The 18830-nt window shown below is 35.2% G+C and overlaps 1 protein-coding gene across 7 annotated transcripts in view; it reads right to left on the reverse strand.

The window, feature by feature from the left end:
* Positions 1-18830, reverse strand: part of LOC129725903 (triple functional domain protein) — a 171342-nt gene that overhangs the window by 1842 nt on the left and 150670 nt on the right. For 6 of the 7 annotated variants that reach the window (XM_055682317.1, XM_055682320.1, XM_055682318.1 and 3 more), the window contains 6 exons: positions 5434-5545; positions 4688-5313; positions 3270-3386; positions 2904-3093; positions 2648-2842; positions 2370-2588 (listed from right to left, as the gene is read on the reverse strand). In XM_055682317.1, coding sequence (XP_055538292.1) covers positions 2370-2588; positions 2648-2842; positions 2904-3093; positions 3270-3386; positions 4688-5313; positions 5434-5545 — 1459 coding nt within the window. The remainder of the gene's footprint in view (positions 1-2369; positions 2589-2647; positions 2843-2903; positions 3094-3269; positions 3387-4687; positions 5314-5433; positions 5546-18830) is intronic. The other variant, XM_055682323.1, reaches the window with a different exon arrangement.

Below are 18830 nucleotides of genomic sequence, written 5' to 3' on the forward strand. Positions count from 1 at the left end.
GCATTGAATGTTTATCAGGGATGTTACGGATGTGATTTTTCAGACATCTGCAGATGCGGATGGGGATGCGGATATGTGATTACGGATGCAGATGTAGATGCGGATGTCAATTTACATGCATATGTTCCGCATCTACGGATGCGGATGCGGATATTCGTAGCATCCCTTGTGTTTTATTTTGCTTGTTTCGCTTGACCATGTCCCTCTTCAATGCAAAAGTTATTGAAGCGGGCAGCAAATACACCAAGGAAAATTTTTCTACAAAATTTTATTAAGTGATATTTTTCCTCAATAACCGCATGGTATGATGCGGATGCGGATGCGAATGCGGATGTCAATTTTCATGTGGATGTTCAGCATTTGCGGATGCGGATATCCGTAACATTCCTAATGTTCACACATGACGAAGTGAAATCAATTTGACAGTTTGATCACTTCACACAATACATAAGCTTGTGTGTGTTTATTATATAGAAGTGCTTTAATTTGAGGAGGTTACAACATGTAGCATGCGACTGTGTTGGTATGTTAATAGTTTGATCACCAACATTCACAACCCGTTCTACAATAGGGAAAATTGACGATATCGCGACTAAATTGATTACCTCGGCTGCAAACAGTTGCAGTAGACATGCCTCTAATCCGATGATGAAGGATTTGAACACCAAAGAGTGCATTTCGTATTACCGTAAGGCGCCCTAATTCTGCGCGGTTCTTAATTCTGCGCACTTCGTAATAAAATGTTAAAAAATATTAATTAAAAGCAGATTTTCAAAAATGAAGTTTGGAAGTGATTTCCTATATGGTCGGCGTGCGACCAGACCGAACCAAACGCCAAAAACTTTAATTCGAGTAATCGGCGATCAAAGTTTAACCACCCCGTATGTTTCCTGCAAACTGCTGCAAAGTAATTTTGTTATAATACCATTATAAACTGTTCAAATGATTTCGTTTCAGCATAAAATATAGATTATCAAATTTAACATCCACTGGTGTTAAAAACTCAATTTTTGAAAAAAATGGCGCTTGGTTCGGTCTGGTCGCACACCGACCATATATTACCTGTTAACTTTCTGCTTATATTTCCTTTCTTACTAAAAGGCATCAACATTTTGGTACGAAATGCGCAGAGTTAGAAGCCGCGCAGAATTAGGACATCTCACGGTACTTTCCGCTGCAAGCTGAAGACCGAACACGCAACGCCGTCGGCTTATATGCAAGCTGAGTGGTTGTGACTTCAGTACAAGGCGCGTTCGAGAAGGCGCGTGTAAGCCCCATCCAATGAGCAGACACCCGAAATGTATACACCGCAATGAAAACCGCAACTTTCTAGGTTGTCAAAAGCACGAGATATCCGCCTATTCCAGGTGATGCTAAACATTTCGGGAGGTGTTGCAATATTCAAACTGGGTGTTGCAATACTCAGTAAAGCGATTCCAAACTTATGACGGGTAGTGTACATATTTCGAAAGGTTTTGCTACATCTAAACTTGTGATTCTCTAGAGAGGGGTAATAAAATGATGAAACAAGTACAACACTGTAACCGCGATGCTTTGAGTCCAGTGCATATGAATGTCCCACCGAAAACCAGTAAAATATTTGTATGACAAAGCCGTGGATGATAGAAAAGATAGAATTTATTTCTTAGATGAATCCGCAGGAACTGGGAAAACGAATTTGTTATCTTTGATTCTGGCATTGAATCGCTCTTAAAATAAAATTGCACTGGCTCTCACATCAACTTGCATTACGGAACTTACGTATTTTTGTTGGAAAATGATAAAACGCATATAACAAGTTGCAAAAGATTCCACCTTCTCGTGGTGCAACTTGGGTTACGCTCAATGGACTCAACAATCGTTTGCTTATGCGAATCTTATCTAATCCCACAATTTCCTTCGATTTCTTAGTATTTACGGGAGTGTCGATGAGTCGATGGCCTCCTATTAAATCGATCGGAAACCCGACATTTGATCTGAGCCATGATGGCATTTCATACATCATTTGATTCAGTTTGACGAAACCGGAACATGTCTGCAGTTATTTTTCAATTTATTTAATTTATCAATTAACCCAACGGCAGATAAAAATAATATTAAGAGGAAAGCCCAAAAATTTTGGTGCTCATCATACGACAACTCGAATAACTAAGAGCTCAGATCTAATCTACTCTAGTAAGTCAAATTAGGTGCTCATGACCCCATTGACCATATGCACACGTGCTCCGGATATCCTGAGTTTTCCACTTGAACCATCATCATCATTCATCATGCGACACCTCAAATTACCCCGCAGAGGGTTAAAAAACCGTTTAAGCTTATTTCCAAGAAACGCAATCGAATAACTATGTATGGTTTTATAAATTTACCTGTATATGTGCCTTGTAGATGTAACTCGGACTAGTGAACTGAGTTTTTTTGCCGACAATCTCCGCAAAAATTATATTTTGCTCAAACAGAAACACATGAAGTTCCTTCGGTTTTTGCGTGTTGTAAGAGTTTTTATCACTACTGCTGGCACCTTCGACACAGTGAAGCGGACCGTGTAGCAATAGTTTCCCCTGTGCAGTAATCTTACCCTGAAATAGCTTTTTCGTGTGAATAAAAATAAGTGAATAATTTCATTAAAACCCTTCTCTTCACCTACCTCGAATTTTTGCAACCGCCCAACATCCATCATGTCATTGGCAGCCTTAGGAACTACGCGCATTATATGCATTGCATCTTTCAATCCAGGTATCTCCTCGGTGAGACCGGCCCTCTGAGTATGTTTGAGGATATCTTTCAACAGTAACTCGTACTTCATTATTCTTTGGACAGGTTTAATGAGCATATCTCCTAACTAGAATGATTTAAAGAATAATTGTAATTACATTCAAAAACCAAGCCAACTATATACTTACACATAATTTGTATTTCAATTTTAAGCGTAATTCATCAAAATAATTCATATGTTCTTGTACAATATGCTCTGAAACTGGTTTATTCTGACAGTATACAACATACATGTGCAACTTGCGTTCGCTACGCTTTATCAATGGGCCTAGCTCATGAGGGTTTAACAGACACTTCTGTAGCGACTTTAAAAAATGGCTAAATAAAAAAAAAGAGAAAACAATTGATTAGTATGTCGTTAAATTACAGCAACAAAACAATCATAATCGCCAGTCAATACGACGTGTCTTTTTGTATACTGATTTTTGATTGTAAATAAATGTGACCTTTCGTGTAGTGATTTGAAATTGTAAATAAATAAAACATTTGCTCACTCTCTGTGCCATTCGTAGATTGCCTCTATGTTGCCAAACACCATTCGCTCTTTGCCTCCTTTAAGGTCCTCTGGGATTGGAACAACACTATTTGGATTTCGTATCTCTGCAATGTAGCTGAAGTATTACAAAAATATCATTAGAAACGAAAAGTTCACTCAATATATATATATATATATATATATATATATATATGTATATATATATATATATATATATATATATATATATATATATATATATATATATATATATATATATATATATATATATATATATATATATATATATATATATATGTATATATATATATATATATATATATATATATATATATATATATATATATATATATATATATATATATATATATATATATATATATATATATATATATATATATATATATATATATATATATATATATATATATATATATATATATATATATATATATATATATATATATATATATATATATATATATATATATATATATATATATATATATATATATAAGGATAAACACAAACCGACAATACAACCCGGTTCTTGAAATAACTGGAAGTACTTAAGTGGAGTACCATAAAAATAATGAGATAGGTACGCGTAAGTCTCTGTACGTGTTATCAACTTGATGCACAGCCACACTTGTGCAATACAATGATGTCGGTTTGCATGCAACTATTAAAACTTTACTCCTGGTGTTGGATCATAAAATAGCTTGCACGTGGCCAGTTGCCTATGACTTCTTTCTAATTCTCGGGTTTAAACAGACTCAATTCTAACTGCTCTCCATTTTCCAAAAAATAAAAATGAAAATATCCAGCACATAGGTCCTCATCATAAAATCATAAAAATCATCATAAAACATCATAAAATAATGTGCTCTAAACAAGTTTTGCAGAACACTATTTTGCCTTTGTGTTGCCTTATGTTTGATCAAAAGTGGTTCGAACGTTCGAATTAATTAGTACGAAAATGGGAATGCAAATTTTCAATATTGGCGCACGAATGTGGTATGACCATAGCTGGATTCAGGGGGGGAGGGTCCAGTTGGATACACACAAAATTTTACTTCTCATGACTCCTTACTTAATACAACAAACTAAAAATCCAAAAAAAAAATCGTGACATTCTAAAACAACTGAAATTTTAATAAAATCAATACCAACCTTCTATAACCTTCTTTTAACCTATATTTTTGCATGACATACTGCTTTATTGAAATTTTGACAACTGAACAGGGCCCACCACAAAGCTAAATACGACTCTAGATACGGTCGCTTTTATCTCAGTTGAGTACAGTTAAAAACATTGCTCACATTTTGTAATGTTCAAATAAACAACTCATCATTTCGAGAAGAATGTTAGGATAAACTCTTGCTTCGTAACGTTTAATAGATAAAACAACTTACCCATTAACGATTTGTGAGAGATCATTCACGTAAGCCTCCTCGGTGGCGATTAATTCCCGCAGAGCAAACATTCGTTTTCGTAAAATGTCGTCAAGGCCCTGCTCGTCAGTCAGATTCTCGTCATTGTTCTCACTTTCAGAAAATTGCGGAGAAATCGCCGGCTTCCCGAAAGCTAAGCCGCTCATCATGACTGTACTGCTACTGCTTCCTCCGTTGCTTACTAGTGACATACCTATAGTAGTATTATCTAGTTGACCTATGCCGACTCCTGCATTGCTCTGTCCCTCTCCAACACTGTTGAGTGCGCTAGGGTCATTTTCCAAATATCGGAAACTTTGAACTTTCTCCTTTACTATTCGCTCAATTTCGGCCATATCTGCCGTCTGATTCACTGCGGTAGACGGTTCTTCTAGTGACTTCAGGGATAAAGCCTTGGTTATTTTGGTGCTGGCACAAGACTGGTCTTCTGTAGCAGCTAGAGTGGAGGATGGTGAACCAGTTAGTGCAGTTGCTGCATCCTGGATTGGTTTCATTGGTGGTGGTAGTTCAATAGTTGGCTCTTCATCGGCTTCGAACTCATTCTGTGAGATGGTGGTAGATGGTTCCACTTCTTCTGGCGGTTTATCCTGCAAATAAAATGATAAATGATAAATAGATTACAATATCATAAACTAACAATTTTGTTTGTAGCATTGCAGTTCTTAAGTGGCAATGTCAAATTTGTTAGTAAATTGTATTTATTTTACCTTAGGCTTTTTATCAGACCCTTTCTTGCTGATTAGTGATTTGTCCACTGGTGGAAGTTTATCCGATTTGCCGTGAGACAGTTTCCTCAGTTGAGTCGGTAACCATTTTTTCCTGCAATAAGAGTTTTTATTTCAATAAACTGTTTAAAATATAAACATGTAAACCATTATTATAGCACATGAACAAATTACAATGTTCGCAATTTTTAAGAATGAAAACAGGTAAATAAACTGGTGAACCTTCAGAATGATAAGATTACGCGACCTACAAAAGAGCCCCAATACAGAAAACTCCAACATGAACATTTATCTATGCAACTCGGACTTTGACAGAAAATTCATTAATAGCGTATATCCTCTTATTCCACAGTAACTGCTAGGTTAGTGGACGATTTTGAAACCCACATCTAGAATAATAGGGGTCTTCACATCGAGCTCGTATACAAATACTCAGCCGTAAACTGTGTATCTTCCATTACTCGTCAATGGAGGTGAGTATTTTTACGGCTGGGTATTTGTATACGAGCTCGACATGAATACCCATAATGTCTCGCTGTTTATCATTGGATTACCTCGATCTATCGTTGTGGTTACGTGGTCGCCGAACTTCACAGTGGCAACTTTTGAAACAGCATAAATATTGAATTAGACACATTATATCGCATTTTGAAGCGTTGGTTAGTCAGCGCGAAAATATCTTTTTTTCTTATCAATACCGGGCAATAGCATTGAACAACAAGTAAGCACGTACACTGTTACCAGAACGAAACCAATACAAATTTTGCAACACTAGTACTAACGCGGCATTCTATAGGAAATTTATTCGGATCTCCTGAGCCATGCGGTAATAAAAAATGCTGTATAATAGTTTTATTAAATATGTAATAATCAATCATCTCTTGGACATTTTGAATATTCGCTGTCCCGTATCATTAAACTAACAGTTATGGCGTTCACAAAGACTTTTACATCTAAAGCTGAGCAACACGTTAAACATGACGACTATTCCACGCTTTATCGTTCGAATGAACCGAATTGCTAAATAAACACGTGTATAGGCGTGCTACTAAAGTGTATATATAAGTTGATAACACCTACTCTATAAGTTGCCCAGGTTTTCAAGTAGCCTACAACTTGAGCTTGTGACTAACAAAATTACAATTTATTGTTTTTAATAAGAAGCAAGACTGTTTACCCAAAAAAAAAAGACGAACAGGAAAATAGATATTTTTGTGGCAAGGATACATCGGAGGCTTGGTCTAGCAATCGGCTGATATAGCAAAGTTGACAGAACATCTTTTTTTTAAATCAAGTTGATTACTGAATTGCTATTAGCAAAGTCACATTCCGTGTCACAACGACACACACTTCACAGTCAACTATACAACAGGACAAATACGGGGCTACGATCCGATTGACACTAACAGTCTCTTACAACCGAGATTTGAACACGATGACTGATTCGTCAGATTATTTCGAGATCACCTTACAGTTGATGTAAATGTTCTTCATTTAAAATGTTTCTTTTGCTATCATGCTATTCATAGTCACCCTACATAGTGAGAAGCAAATTTACAATGTGCAGTCCTTAGGGTCCTTAGGGTGACCGCAAGTGAATAAGTTTTTTTATTATCGCTTATTTTCCGTCGATCTAGTTCCCCGCACGGTGCTCCCACAGACCGTTTAGTTTAGTCAAAATTGGCTCGAAACTCATCCAAATACTTGAATTTATTATGAAATGACTTTTCAGTACACTTTTCATAGTTTGAAAAAGTTTTATTTTTGTAACCTGGCTTCAACTGTCCAAAAAGTGAAAAAATAGGAATTTCTTGATTATTTTCACAGAGCGATAAAGCACGAAACCTGAAGCATCCGGAAGGTTTTTCTTCACCACTGTAATCAAAAATATTAGCACTTTTACGTAATACAAACTGTTCAACCGGATGTTACCGGAAACATAACTTATCCCATTTTAAGTTAACTTATAAAAACAAATATTTTTGGTTTTATTATATTGATTTTGACAAACCCCTGGGTGTTTGGAGAAACTACCTTACATAATAAGTACGCATTCCTGTTCGATTTACCTTCCTTGACAATCACCATGGTTGTTTTATTTTAAAATCACTTGTTTATAACCGAAACGTTATATATTAGCTCACGGTAACAAAGCGTCACTATCATCCACACAAAAAAACTGTTGAATTGCGGTCGGTTCAAACCTCTCGTTACGACCGTAAACATAACTTTTGGATGTTTACAAGCTGTCAAATGATCGAGCATACATCACACTTCAAAATGAAGCACTACACAACAAAGTTAACTTACTTTGAGTTTTTCACTTTTGATCAGGTTTGAAACATATTTACTCCTATGTGTGACGTCCAGAATCTCTGGTCAAATTTTCAAAAGCATCGTACGGTACATTTTTGAGTAATGCCCTTTTGAAGGTCGTAAAGTACATAAAAGTAATATAAAAACGACGAAATGCTTATTATAACGCACGTTTTTAACCACCATTTTATGAAATAACTTCCAAAATAGTTTCTACACATTCCAAGGGTTATATTTCAAGACATTAACAATTGGTGGAACGATTTATTTGAAAATCCCACAGTGCACAGTAATCTAAACTCGAAAAATCGTGATTGTTCTAGATTTGACTGTGAAAAATTGATTTTATGTACTCAATGTCTTCAGGGAAATTATTTCATAGAACAAGGCCTTACTTTTGACGTTTTCGGTTTTTCGATCAATCCACCTAACAGTTAGATAAAAAATATATTTTTCTAATTTTCAATATATCAGATTGCTTCCTTCAGCAAAGTTGTGGAAACTTTTAAAAGAAAAACAATTGTTGAATACTGCGATGCCCTATCTGTACGTTGGACACGACAAAATAGTTTTTTGTGGAACACTCCTCCTTAAAATCAGTTGTTTGGCTATAACTTTTTCTGTGATTATCAAAACAATAAATTTTTCAAAGTCTTGAGGGAAGCTTAGTTGAATGAGTAAAATCTTAGAACATTTTGCATTGTTTTGACCATTACAGACAACAAATTGCACTAGTGGGTTGTATCAAAACCGTTCACAAGCAGACTATATCTTAACCGCGTCGCACGCAAGAATTGTATTCATTTTACACAAACCAGAGAAAGAGAGTACCGTGGAATGGGGTGAAATTGATGGATAGATTGATTGATAGATAATTCTCGGGTTTTGTTTTTCATAGCGCAAATTATATAAATTTCACTCATAGTCGTAGCGGTTTTTTTTTGGTACATACATTTTAAATTTAAATTGTTTTGGAAAAAATCAACATGAATATGAGTTATTCGGAAAATAATATATAAAGTGATTAATTTCACCCCATTCATGATACTTTATATTACAGCAACGCCATGATGCATTCGTAGGGCGTCGCTGAGTAATTCGACTTGCAGCGATTAGATGCGCAAACCTTTTAAGGGCCGCATATCTGAGTGGATTCAGCACAGTTGAGTACATTATGGTAACAGGTTAATATCGAATCCATTTTTACTGCGGTCTACTCTCAAAATTTATATTGATTTTTAAAAGGCGCTGTTAAAAGGTATGCTTATGGAATCCGTTGCATCTAAATTCGTTCAGATATCTCTGAATTAAATAAATTTTTATTATTATTATTATTATTATAGGTACTTTAAAAACGTAGCTTTTTTAAGGGGGGAAGGGGTTCGACCCTCGACGTTGTGACCGATTATGTACAAGGCATAGATAAACTGGCGACGAAGGTGAGAAAAGAGTCTAGAATTATTCAAAAATAATCTGTCATTTAAGTATGCCACTTTGAAACTTTTCCTACACCTCCTACATTGAGTCCCTCTCTCTCTCTTACTACGTTCATGTTTGCTCAAATAATCATATTTTTAGCTTAGTTCTGCTTGTACTGTTGCTCTACTCCGTGATCCTAAATACTGTGCATAGCATAGCATAGCATAGCATAGCATAGCATATTTGATCGCCCGTGTGTTTCCCGCGATTGAATCCTAAATACTGTGGTTGATGAAGTATTAATATGAAGTACTATTGACCAAATAGTAGTTTTTTAGCAATAAAATCTAAAAAATATTTGTTAAAAAAAACCAAAAAAAAAAAGAGAAAATAATACTACGGGTAATCGAGTTTGAAATTTCGTTTAACCGAACCCTGGATAATCGGATGTACAACCTGGATGTCTTAACTTAACATTCATTAATTCAGTTAACATAGAGCGCAAAAATTAGTAAAATACCTTAAATATATTGTTTGATGCAGCTAGAGCATGGTGATGACTATTGAATAAAAATCCGAATTATTTTTGACACTTCATGTTCGGTTTACTAACTACTACATGTTCAAAGCAGATGATAAATTAGCGCAAGAAGCTTTATAGCTAACTACCTTAATTTCACATGACTAAACCATATTTTTTCATTGTTATCATAAAGTAAAGTCATTTTTACTGCTGATGAACAGGTACCAAGCATTCCCATCATTGCGCAGCATATACGAGGTTGATAGTCACAATTATTCAAGAGAGATTTGATAAGCCGTTCAGCATATGCTAGTTGAACATCATATAATAAACACTATGCAAGACACTGAAGAGCATCCATAATTTCTTTAGGTCAACCAGTTCCGCTGAAACCCGAAACGATCCTTTTATGGAAACTGATTCAATTCAAACCTTCAACTTCCGAATTGAAGAATTGCTTACTAACACGTACGGAAGCAATAACTTATATCATTTGAATATGAGAGAAGAAAAAATATCCGATACACCAAGTTAAAGCTTGCAGTTTGACCAGCTAACACTGAAGTGTGTTGCGGTTTCTTCGTAGATACGCGATATACTGATCTCTATTCTAGAATTAGTACAATATTACATCTACGAACCATCGGATGCTAATGGATATAGGGTGTCTGATAGTAGGAAGGAGAGTAATTGTATAACTATTATATAAATGAACTAAAACATTTATCTCAAAAAAACAAAGATTTACCTAATATTTAAGGATTAATTTCATATTGCAATACAACTACATTATATCATAGTTGGTGGTGCTAGTATTATCATCGATATAATAAATCCGCTCTGAACAAAAAACCTTTGCAATTTGAGCTGAAAATCTGTTCCACATTTTTTTTAGAGCGGAGATAGAACACCACCCTATGACAAATACCTGTATAAGTAACAAGCGTGTCAGGTAAAATTATCTCATCGGCGCTTATTGTGCTGGAGCTGGATCTGACGCGACGGCCATGACTGTCTGTATGTGTACATGGAGACAATCGATGATTGCAATGAAGCAGTTTAACAGATTAGCCGCACACTACTGATATTTCCAATTCATCTCAACTAAATGAACTGTTGTATACATCACATGGATAAAAGAAACGAGATTCTGTTTTTAACAGATAATGAGTGGTCAATTCAATAACTGGCACAGGTTGGAAACGATTATATTGTGCGGTAAACCACATTTTATTTTGATCTTTTATTTGATATCGAATATAACCAGCAATTTAATACTGCCTACACAACATTTTTTCGGATTGGTTTATTTAATAAGTTACATTATCTGGTGAGTCACATGCTTGATTGACTGAAGCTAGAAATATTTGAATACTTTATAATTTTCGTCTATGTATCTGACAACAGTAAAATTTTAAATGTCTTAAAATTTTAGAAAATTTATACTAATAAATATTGCTATTAATTTATAAAAATATGTTGAGATTTACTGTCCGCTATTGAGAGTATATAGATTCGATCATGTTGGTTTCAGGTAAATGTTTTACCGGTTCGAGCATTCCGTAGTTCAGCGGTTCTCAACCTTTTTTTGTCCGCGTACTCCTTGGTTTTATTTTTCATATCGATTGTACCCTCTGGCTTGGAATGTTGGAATGTCCAGTTCAGGTTTCTAATTAAACTATGGTTTGTTTGATTGCTACAGTCATGTTTTAAGAGCAACATTGAACAACAAGTTAAGCATTATAAAGAAAAATGGCTTTGTCCGCCACTTTCGCTTACCTCCTGTAGGCTTTCGAGTACCCTAGGGGTACGCTTACCCCAGGTTGAGAACCGCTACCGTAGTTAGTTCTGAAACTGACTATATTGAGAAACATATGAGACTGAAGAGCTAGTCCGCGGGTGTTCCCATGCAAATGACTAAGAAACTCGGAGCAATCAATATTGTATGTTAATAAATCTCTGATAAAGCAGGCTTGAGTGATATCTCTTATAACTTTGAGTGAACCCAGATAGATTAACCTGCAACGTTCTCAATAACTGTTGTCGTGTGACGGCAAATGATGAGGCACAAAACGGATGAACTTGCTTTGGACCTCCTCTATTCCGTGAATTCCGTTTTTGTAATACGACGCCTATAAAAGGACTGAATAGTCGAGCGTTGACACACTTGATTTTAGAATGTTATCGACTAACGTCGACAAACGTCGAGTAAGAATTCTGATTCTGAATGTTGATCTGATTAAATCTAAATGCTCGCATTTTTGTTGTGAAAAGTTCGGGACAATCCGATCGAGATGCCTCGACGAGGCAAAGGTAAAAAATCTCAATAACTTGAACTGGTATGCTTGTATACTTGTAAAAAAAACAAGAGCTCTTCCAGTAGGTCATAAACACCAGTTTAATTAATTTACAAGGAATCGAAAAACATCGTTAACCCTTTCTCGCTCATGGTGACTCTATAGCACCAGGAATTGTATAATGACCATATGTTGCCAGGAAATAGTTCGCCTTGATTATCTTTTTCTACAAAATGTTACATTTAAAATACACCTTCAACTTGGCAAATGAAATGACAGCTAGATTCAATATTTAAATTGTTATCAAGAAAAATGTAAAAGAATGTTTCGAAAACCGTTTTCAAACAACATTCATTTATCGATATCAGAATAAAGCAAATTTTAGGTAGATCTATTGTTTATTGCGTGTGACGATCCAAAAATTTGCATTTTTTTATTATTTTTCGCTTGTGCCATAGACTTTTATATGGTGCTTCGGGCACCGCTGGGCACACAGAGAACAAAAAATTACAACGTGTACCTGCTAAATATATTCGTTATGATTAAATATCAGTGGCCAGCATTTGGAGACACACAGAGATGTTTCGTCATCATCGTGATCACTTCACCACGCACTCTAGGTGTTCGAAGTGCAATGTTTGTCTTTGTATAACAAAAGAGAGAAATTGTTTTTTTTTCATATTCCATCATAAATAATCAACAAAATGGTCGCAAACTTGGTTTTTCTTCGAAAACTACATTATGTATTTCTTTTTTAATAAAATTTGAGTAAATACTTCAAATAGTTAAATATTGCAGAAGAAAATTTTTAGCGTGTCTTTAGCATCATGTCAAATTTCCCTTTTTTCCTCAAATTTAACATTAATTTTAATTTGTGTACAAAGCGTTTTGCCTAAATTAAATTAGTCAGTTTATAATTTGTAACACGATGCATTTTTTCATTTCCTTCACAACTGAATAATGTATCAATGGTTTTTTTTATTGGCATATGGGAGGCTTTTAAGCATGATGCATTTCATTTTCTAAAACTTTGGAACCGATGTTAAACTTTTGTTGATATCTAAACATACAAAAATGCAGTTTTGTCTTTCTGTCTGCTTGTCCGATTCATATAGAAACTATGGAAACTACTGAACCGGCTGAAAAAGGATGATGGTTCGAGACCCCTTCCTCCTCTGGAATGGGGGAAGGGGCGGTTCTCATGCAAATGAAACACAAATTTCTGCATAACGTGAGAACTAATCAAGTAAATAAAACTAAATTTGGCATGTGGAGGTTTTTAGGAGCAAGAAATATTTTGTGCTAGTTTGACACCCCTCCCTCTTCTGGGAGGGAGCGCGCTCATACAAATGACGTAGCATTTAAAGGTTTTTTTTTTGACAATCCCGAAGAACCTATAAGAATTTTCCCGGTTCACTCGCACCCAATTATTCCAGAAGTTCTCCTGAACAGTACATACAATCAATATTATTTTCTGAACAACTCGTGCTCGTCACTTCTAGATTGTATAGACTGCAACTAAAGAGTGACAAAAAACACTTAATTTTACCCTCTCACTTCTAAATACGAAAGATAAATTTTAAAATATTCTGGAAATTCATTTGCTGAATTTTTTCAGCTTCTCGAAACTCTACTACGTTGATACTGCTACTGCTATCATTCCCAAAGTTGATAAGATAACAATTTGTTGTAAACTTACACCTACGCTTGAATATTCTAGATATTATTTAATCAAGTAGTAAGTCAAACTTTGTTTGTTTGACTGTTCCAGATCAGAAATTTAACAAATGAATAAGCGAAGTAAGCTGGTCGATATCTAATACAGGTCGGACGCGATTATCCGGAATATCAAAAAAATTTTTATTCCGGATAATCAAGTTTTTCGGATAATCGAATCACACAAAAAATACTGAAATTTTGCGATTAACGAACATAAAATAAACATTTCTTTTCTTTATTTTACTTGTATGATGCAGTGGTGTAACCAGAAGTTATTTCTGAGGCGACAAGGGGTAAAATCTTGAGAAGCAAAAAAATTAATTGGACATTGATTATTTTCACTCAGTTCGAACGTTTCCCAAACATGCCGGAAGTGACTTAAATGGCAACAAATATGCCAAAAAGGATGGCAAAGGCAACATTTCGGAATAAAAATTGAAAACGGACACCAAAAAAACATAAAATTCCGGATAATCGAGTCTAAAATTCCGAAAATTCCGGATAATCGAGTCTCCGGATAATCGAGTCCGACTTGTATAGGAGTGGAGATATAAGAGTTTTTGAAGTCATGTGTTCTGTTTAACTTTGAACGGTGTTCATTTCATAAAATTTGAACCAGTAGAAGATGTAAAGCACCAAATTTAGTAAAATAACAAATATAATCAAAAATGTTGAAAATTGGAAGGGGGAAGAAAAAAAAACTTTCAAGCCGTTTTGTTACTATTTTTGGTTTTTTGACCGCGTATATGATCAATTTGGCAACAAACAAGTCCAGTGACAGTGAGAGTGTCGTTAAAAAGCAAGCCAAATACTTAATAATAATGATAAAGTGTGAATTTTCGCCACGTCGTAACTTGCATATAAATTTTCATTGAAGATATTCCTTTTTTTCCCGGGGTTATTTATTTATCACCCCTCCTTGGCTAACTTTGGTTACCTTGGACATAAACAAATTTCAAAATTTGTATCAGCCTAACTAATGTTCAAAAATTATAATTACAAACAAAGGTAAACCCTTCAGCTGGTCTCGAAACCTTGTCTGAAAAAACAATCGGTATGTCTTCGTATTCTTGCTATTTTCCTCTAATAATTGGTTGAAAAATCAATGTCTAAAAAAAAGAAAGATCAAATTTCGAAAGCGTATATAGCTAAACTTTGCTCTTTACAAACAAATTTTATTTTACGCAGAATATTCAACAGTTCTAAGAGAAAGTGAAATATTCAAGCATTTTATTTAAAAAAAAAAACCTAAATTTATCCACCTAGCAGTCAGCCTCAGCTTTCTCATTCAACCTGATTATTTGTTTAAATACGAACACTTCAATGTTCAGAAAAAAATACACCTCGATAATATTTGCTGGACTTATTTATCACTCTAAATAACAAAATTTTGGTAGTAAACAGTGAAACTATACCGAACATTTAAAACAACATTCAAACACATATGGACATACATAACCACATGCAAATATTTAGGTTGGACTCGATTATATATCATTCGATAGAATATCATTTTAAATTCGATTATTTATAGTAGGATTTTTTTCCATTTCAAATATGACTTTCTTTTCACAACTTTTGACCCACGTTTTCAATTGTTCAATCATAACAATTCATTATTGTATTGTTCAAATCGGTTGTGTAGTTTCTGTGATATTGAAGTTTCGTGATTTTCACATTTTGATACATCACAGACGAAGCTACAGTCCGATTACAGTAAAGTTCAATCAGCCATCTCTGAGGAAAGTGAGTGAGTTTAAGTAGTCTTCGGAATGTGTTTCTCTTCAAAACTGGATTTCACATTTAAAACATGGTCGGTAAAGTAAAAGTCCGATTGCAAAAAAAATCAATAGGGTCTCACCTATGGGGCAATTAGACCTTCCATATGACGCTGATTTTATGAAAATCGTTCCAGCCAACTCTGAGAAACATGAGTAAGATTAAACAGTCTCTAAAACACGTTTCTGTAAATAACTTTTGAACCACATGACCGTTCCATACGCTCGGTGGCAGATGATACGTGTTAATAAGGCTTGATTTTTCTCTCACGTTGTCGATTCGTGCCTACATTAAAACGTTTAATTTAAATTACTGTCTCTGAAAAAAAAATGATAAGAAATTAAAGTGTTGCAAACTATTTCATTTGCGCTGAGAGCTGTGCTCGTCAAATATCTTTGAAATAGTGACTTTAGTGACTGTTTGGTGAAAAATAGTGACTTTTGTGACATTCTGATTAAAAAGGTAACTTCTAAGTGACTGGCCTTAAAATAGTGACCAAGTCACTATTAAGTGACCCACTTCGAGCCCTGCTATGAAAATAGAGAACTGCCTTAGTGTACCAACTTAGGGTTGCCCTATGTGTTGTTTTGAATCCTTTAATTGAACTGATCTCCAGAAATCTTGAACACTGTGACAAATGAGATTTGTCAACAGCGTTGCTACTATGCCAGGTAAATGTGGATTTTACCAGATTCATTGGGTGCCGAACAAACACATAAACCTCAAAATCTTTCAGATATTTGACAAACAGTCAGTATTGTGACAGATTTCGCCCGCGTTGTCTCGCAAAAAGCACTACTTCAAAGTTTGCAAATTTGTTATTTGAAATATTGTATACCTTCACGATTTTTTTTCCAAAAAATGACATATTATCACACTAAAGTGCTGCCCGAGTATTGCCAGACTTTTCATTTGCATTTTGATAGATTTTTTTGAAACCAAGTGACAACCCTGTTTGCTAGAAAGCAGGGATGGTCTTCTAAAAAGATGTAAAATTGAAAACCTGTTTTTATTTTTATTTTTTTTTTGAGGTGGCGACTTGTAGTTTTTGGATAACAGCCTGAAATGGTTAAATAACACTCGATCTGGGTGTCTTCAGAGCCTGAATAGGTCGTCTTTTAAAATCCAAGATGTTTTTAAAATCCAAGATGAGCAATGAAATATAATTTTATCATATTTCACTATATTTTTAATCAAATTTTAGCATAGGTCATTTTAGGATGGAATCTCATCTCAAGTATATTTAATTTTTTTTTATTGGGCCATATACATTCGCACAAACATAACGAATCGTTTTTCAATATACTCATATAAAAAGCAAAGCAAAGCCTTGGTGCTACATTCTGATTCGGAACTCGACATTCTGTTTATTATACTACACAGACTTAGCAGCCAGCTATTAAGTGTACAGGACAATTGCGGGGCTAGCGCTACGATCTTGCTGACACTAACAGTCTCTTCCGAGCCAAGACTCAAACCTACGACGACTGGCTTGTTAGGCCAGCATCGTACCTCGAGACCAGCTGGGAGGTCAAATAATACATTCATATACTTGAGCTTAAATTACCTTCGACAGAAACGTTTAGTACTTTTCAAATTACAAAAACTATTCAAAAAAATATGACATTCAACGTCACGTTTTTTCAATAAAAATAAGCAACAACTGTTTTATTCAGTAGATACACCTTATGATTTATGGTTTCTTAACCTTCATTGAACCCTTATGTGGAAAACCACACAAATGAATTTTGATTTGATTTTTTTTCGAAAACTTCTCGATCGATTTTGATGAAATTTCTAGACAATTCCTAAACCATCAATCTTACACAAAATACATTTTCTCCAAAGAAAAAATATTTTTGGTTGATGAGATATTTAAAAACTTACGTTGTTCACCCTGGTGTGTGGATTTCCCCACATACAACATTCGAATTTATTTTGGACAAGAAACAACTTAGTTTTGCCCCAAACATATTTTTTGAGTGCTTTCATACCTGAAGCTATAGGTACCAATTAATCCTGTTTCAAAAATCGAATAAGGTGTGTATGTGTGCGGAAGTATGTGTATGTGTGTTTATTTTCATTCTTACGACCAATGTATCTCGATTTTCTCAGCAACGGCTGAACCGATTCGATTGTTCTTAGTCGCGTTCGAAAGAGCTAAAAGTCTAGTTAGTTGATGGAAAATATCGTTTTGATCCGAAGGTTCATTCAAAAATGACGTAACAAAAGGTGATCTTTACATGGGAACTGATAAACTAATTGATTTTTTTCATCGGTTTGACTGATTTTAGAAATGTATAAAGGTGCATTCTTGTAATTCGCATCAAAATCAAATCAATCAAAAGGCTACGTGGGACATGTGTAAAAGTATGTGTTTATTTGTTTCATCCCAGTGTGAGAATTTTCACACATATGGGTTACGAATACGCTAATGCTAAAAGTACCTATTTAGTGTTTGCACAGCCTGGTTGAGCAGTGTTCAACATTTACACAGTTTTATGTCTACTGCAAGACAAGTATACTCGCACTTTTAGGTATATTGAAATAAATTTAGAATGGATCTCCCGAGATGGTCTAACAAGCCAGTCGTCGTGGGTTCGAATCTCGGCTCGGGAGAAACTGTTAGTGTTAGTAGGATCGTAGCGCTAACCCTGCAATTGTCCTCTACACTAAACATTTGACTGCGAAGTCTGTGTATAATGAACGAATCGGAGTGTAGCACCAAGGGTTTGCTTACTTTGCTTAGCATAGATTTCAGAATATTCTTACGAACATTTGCTTCATTTGGTCAAACCGATTTTAGGATTTTTTTTGTTCAATTGCTATCATAGCATGTTTAATTGGTCTCATATCATGTAAACACGTTTTGTTTTGTAACTTTTGCATGAACCATCGGATCAAACAAATGTCCGATGATGACCTAATGGCCTTCAACAAGCCCTTCCAATTCATTGCTTATTCGGCAGCCGAACAGATAAGTCGAGATTTCTGTTTGCTCTGCAGTTTACCGTATTAAATTTCCGCTTTATTTTAGCGTTCGCGTCGCAGTGCAGTGTTGTGGTGGTGATACGCTGTGGGTGCTAACGAGTGCGCTACGATCAGCGTTTGTGTTAATTTTCCCCCCAGCAGCTGAGGAGTGCTGTAGTGGTGCTGCGCGTGTGCTGGTACGTGTCGTGCCGGTCCGAGTGTGGATATTCCGTCTCGCAGCAGTGAAGGTCAACTCGATTGGTGGAGGATCCCCACAGGGGAAAAAGCAAGCGGTTTCGCTGCTTTGCTGTTGGAGCGACAGCGTAACCGGTGCTGGTTCACATCTACATATAAAA

This window comes from Wyeomyia smithii, chromosome 2, assembly GCF_029784165.1.
Source record: "Wyeomyia smithii strain HCP4-BCI-WySm-NY-G18 chromosome 2, ASM2978416v1, whole genome shotgun sequence".
In the NCBI taxonomy this organism is placed as follows: domain Eukaryota; kingdom Metazoa; phylum Arthropoda; class Insecta; order Diptera; family Culicidae; genus Wyeomyia; species Wyeomyia smithii.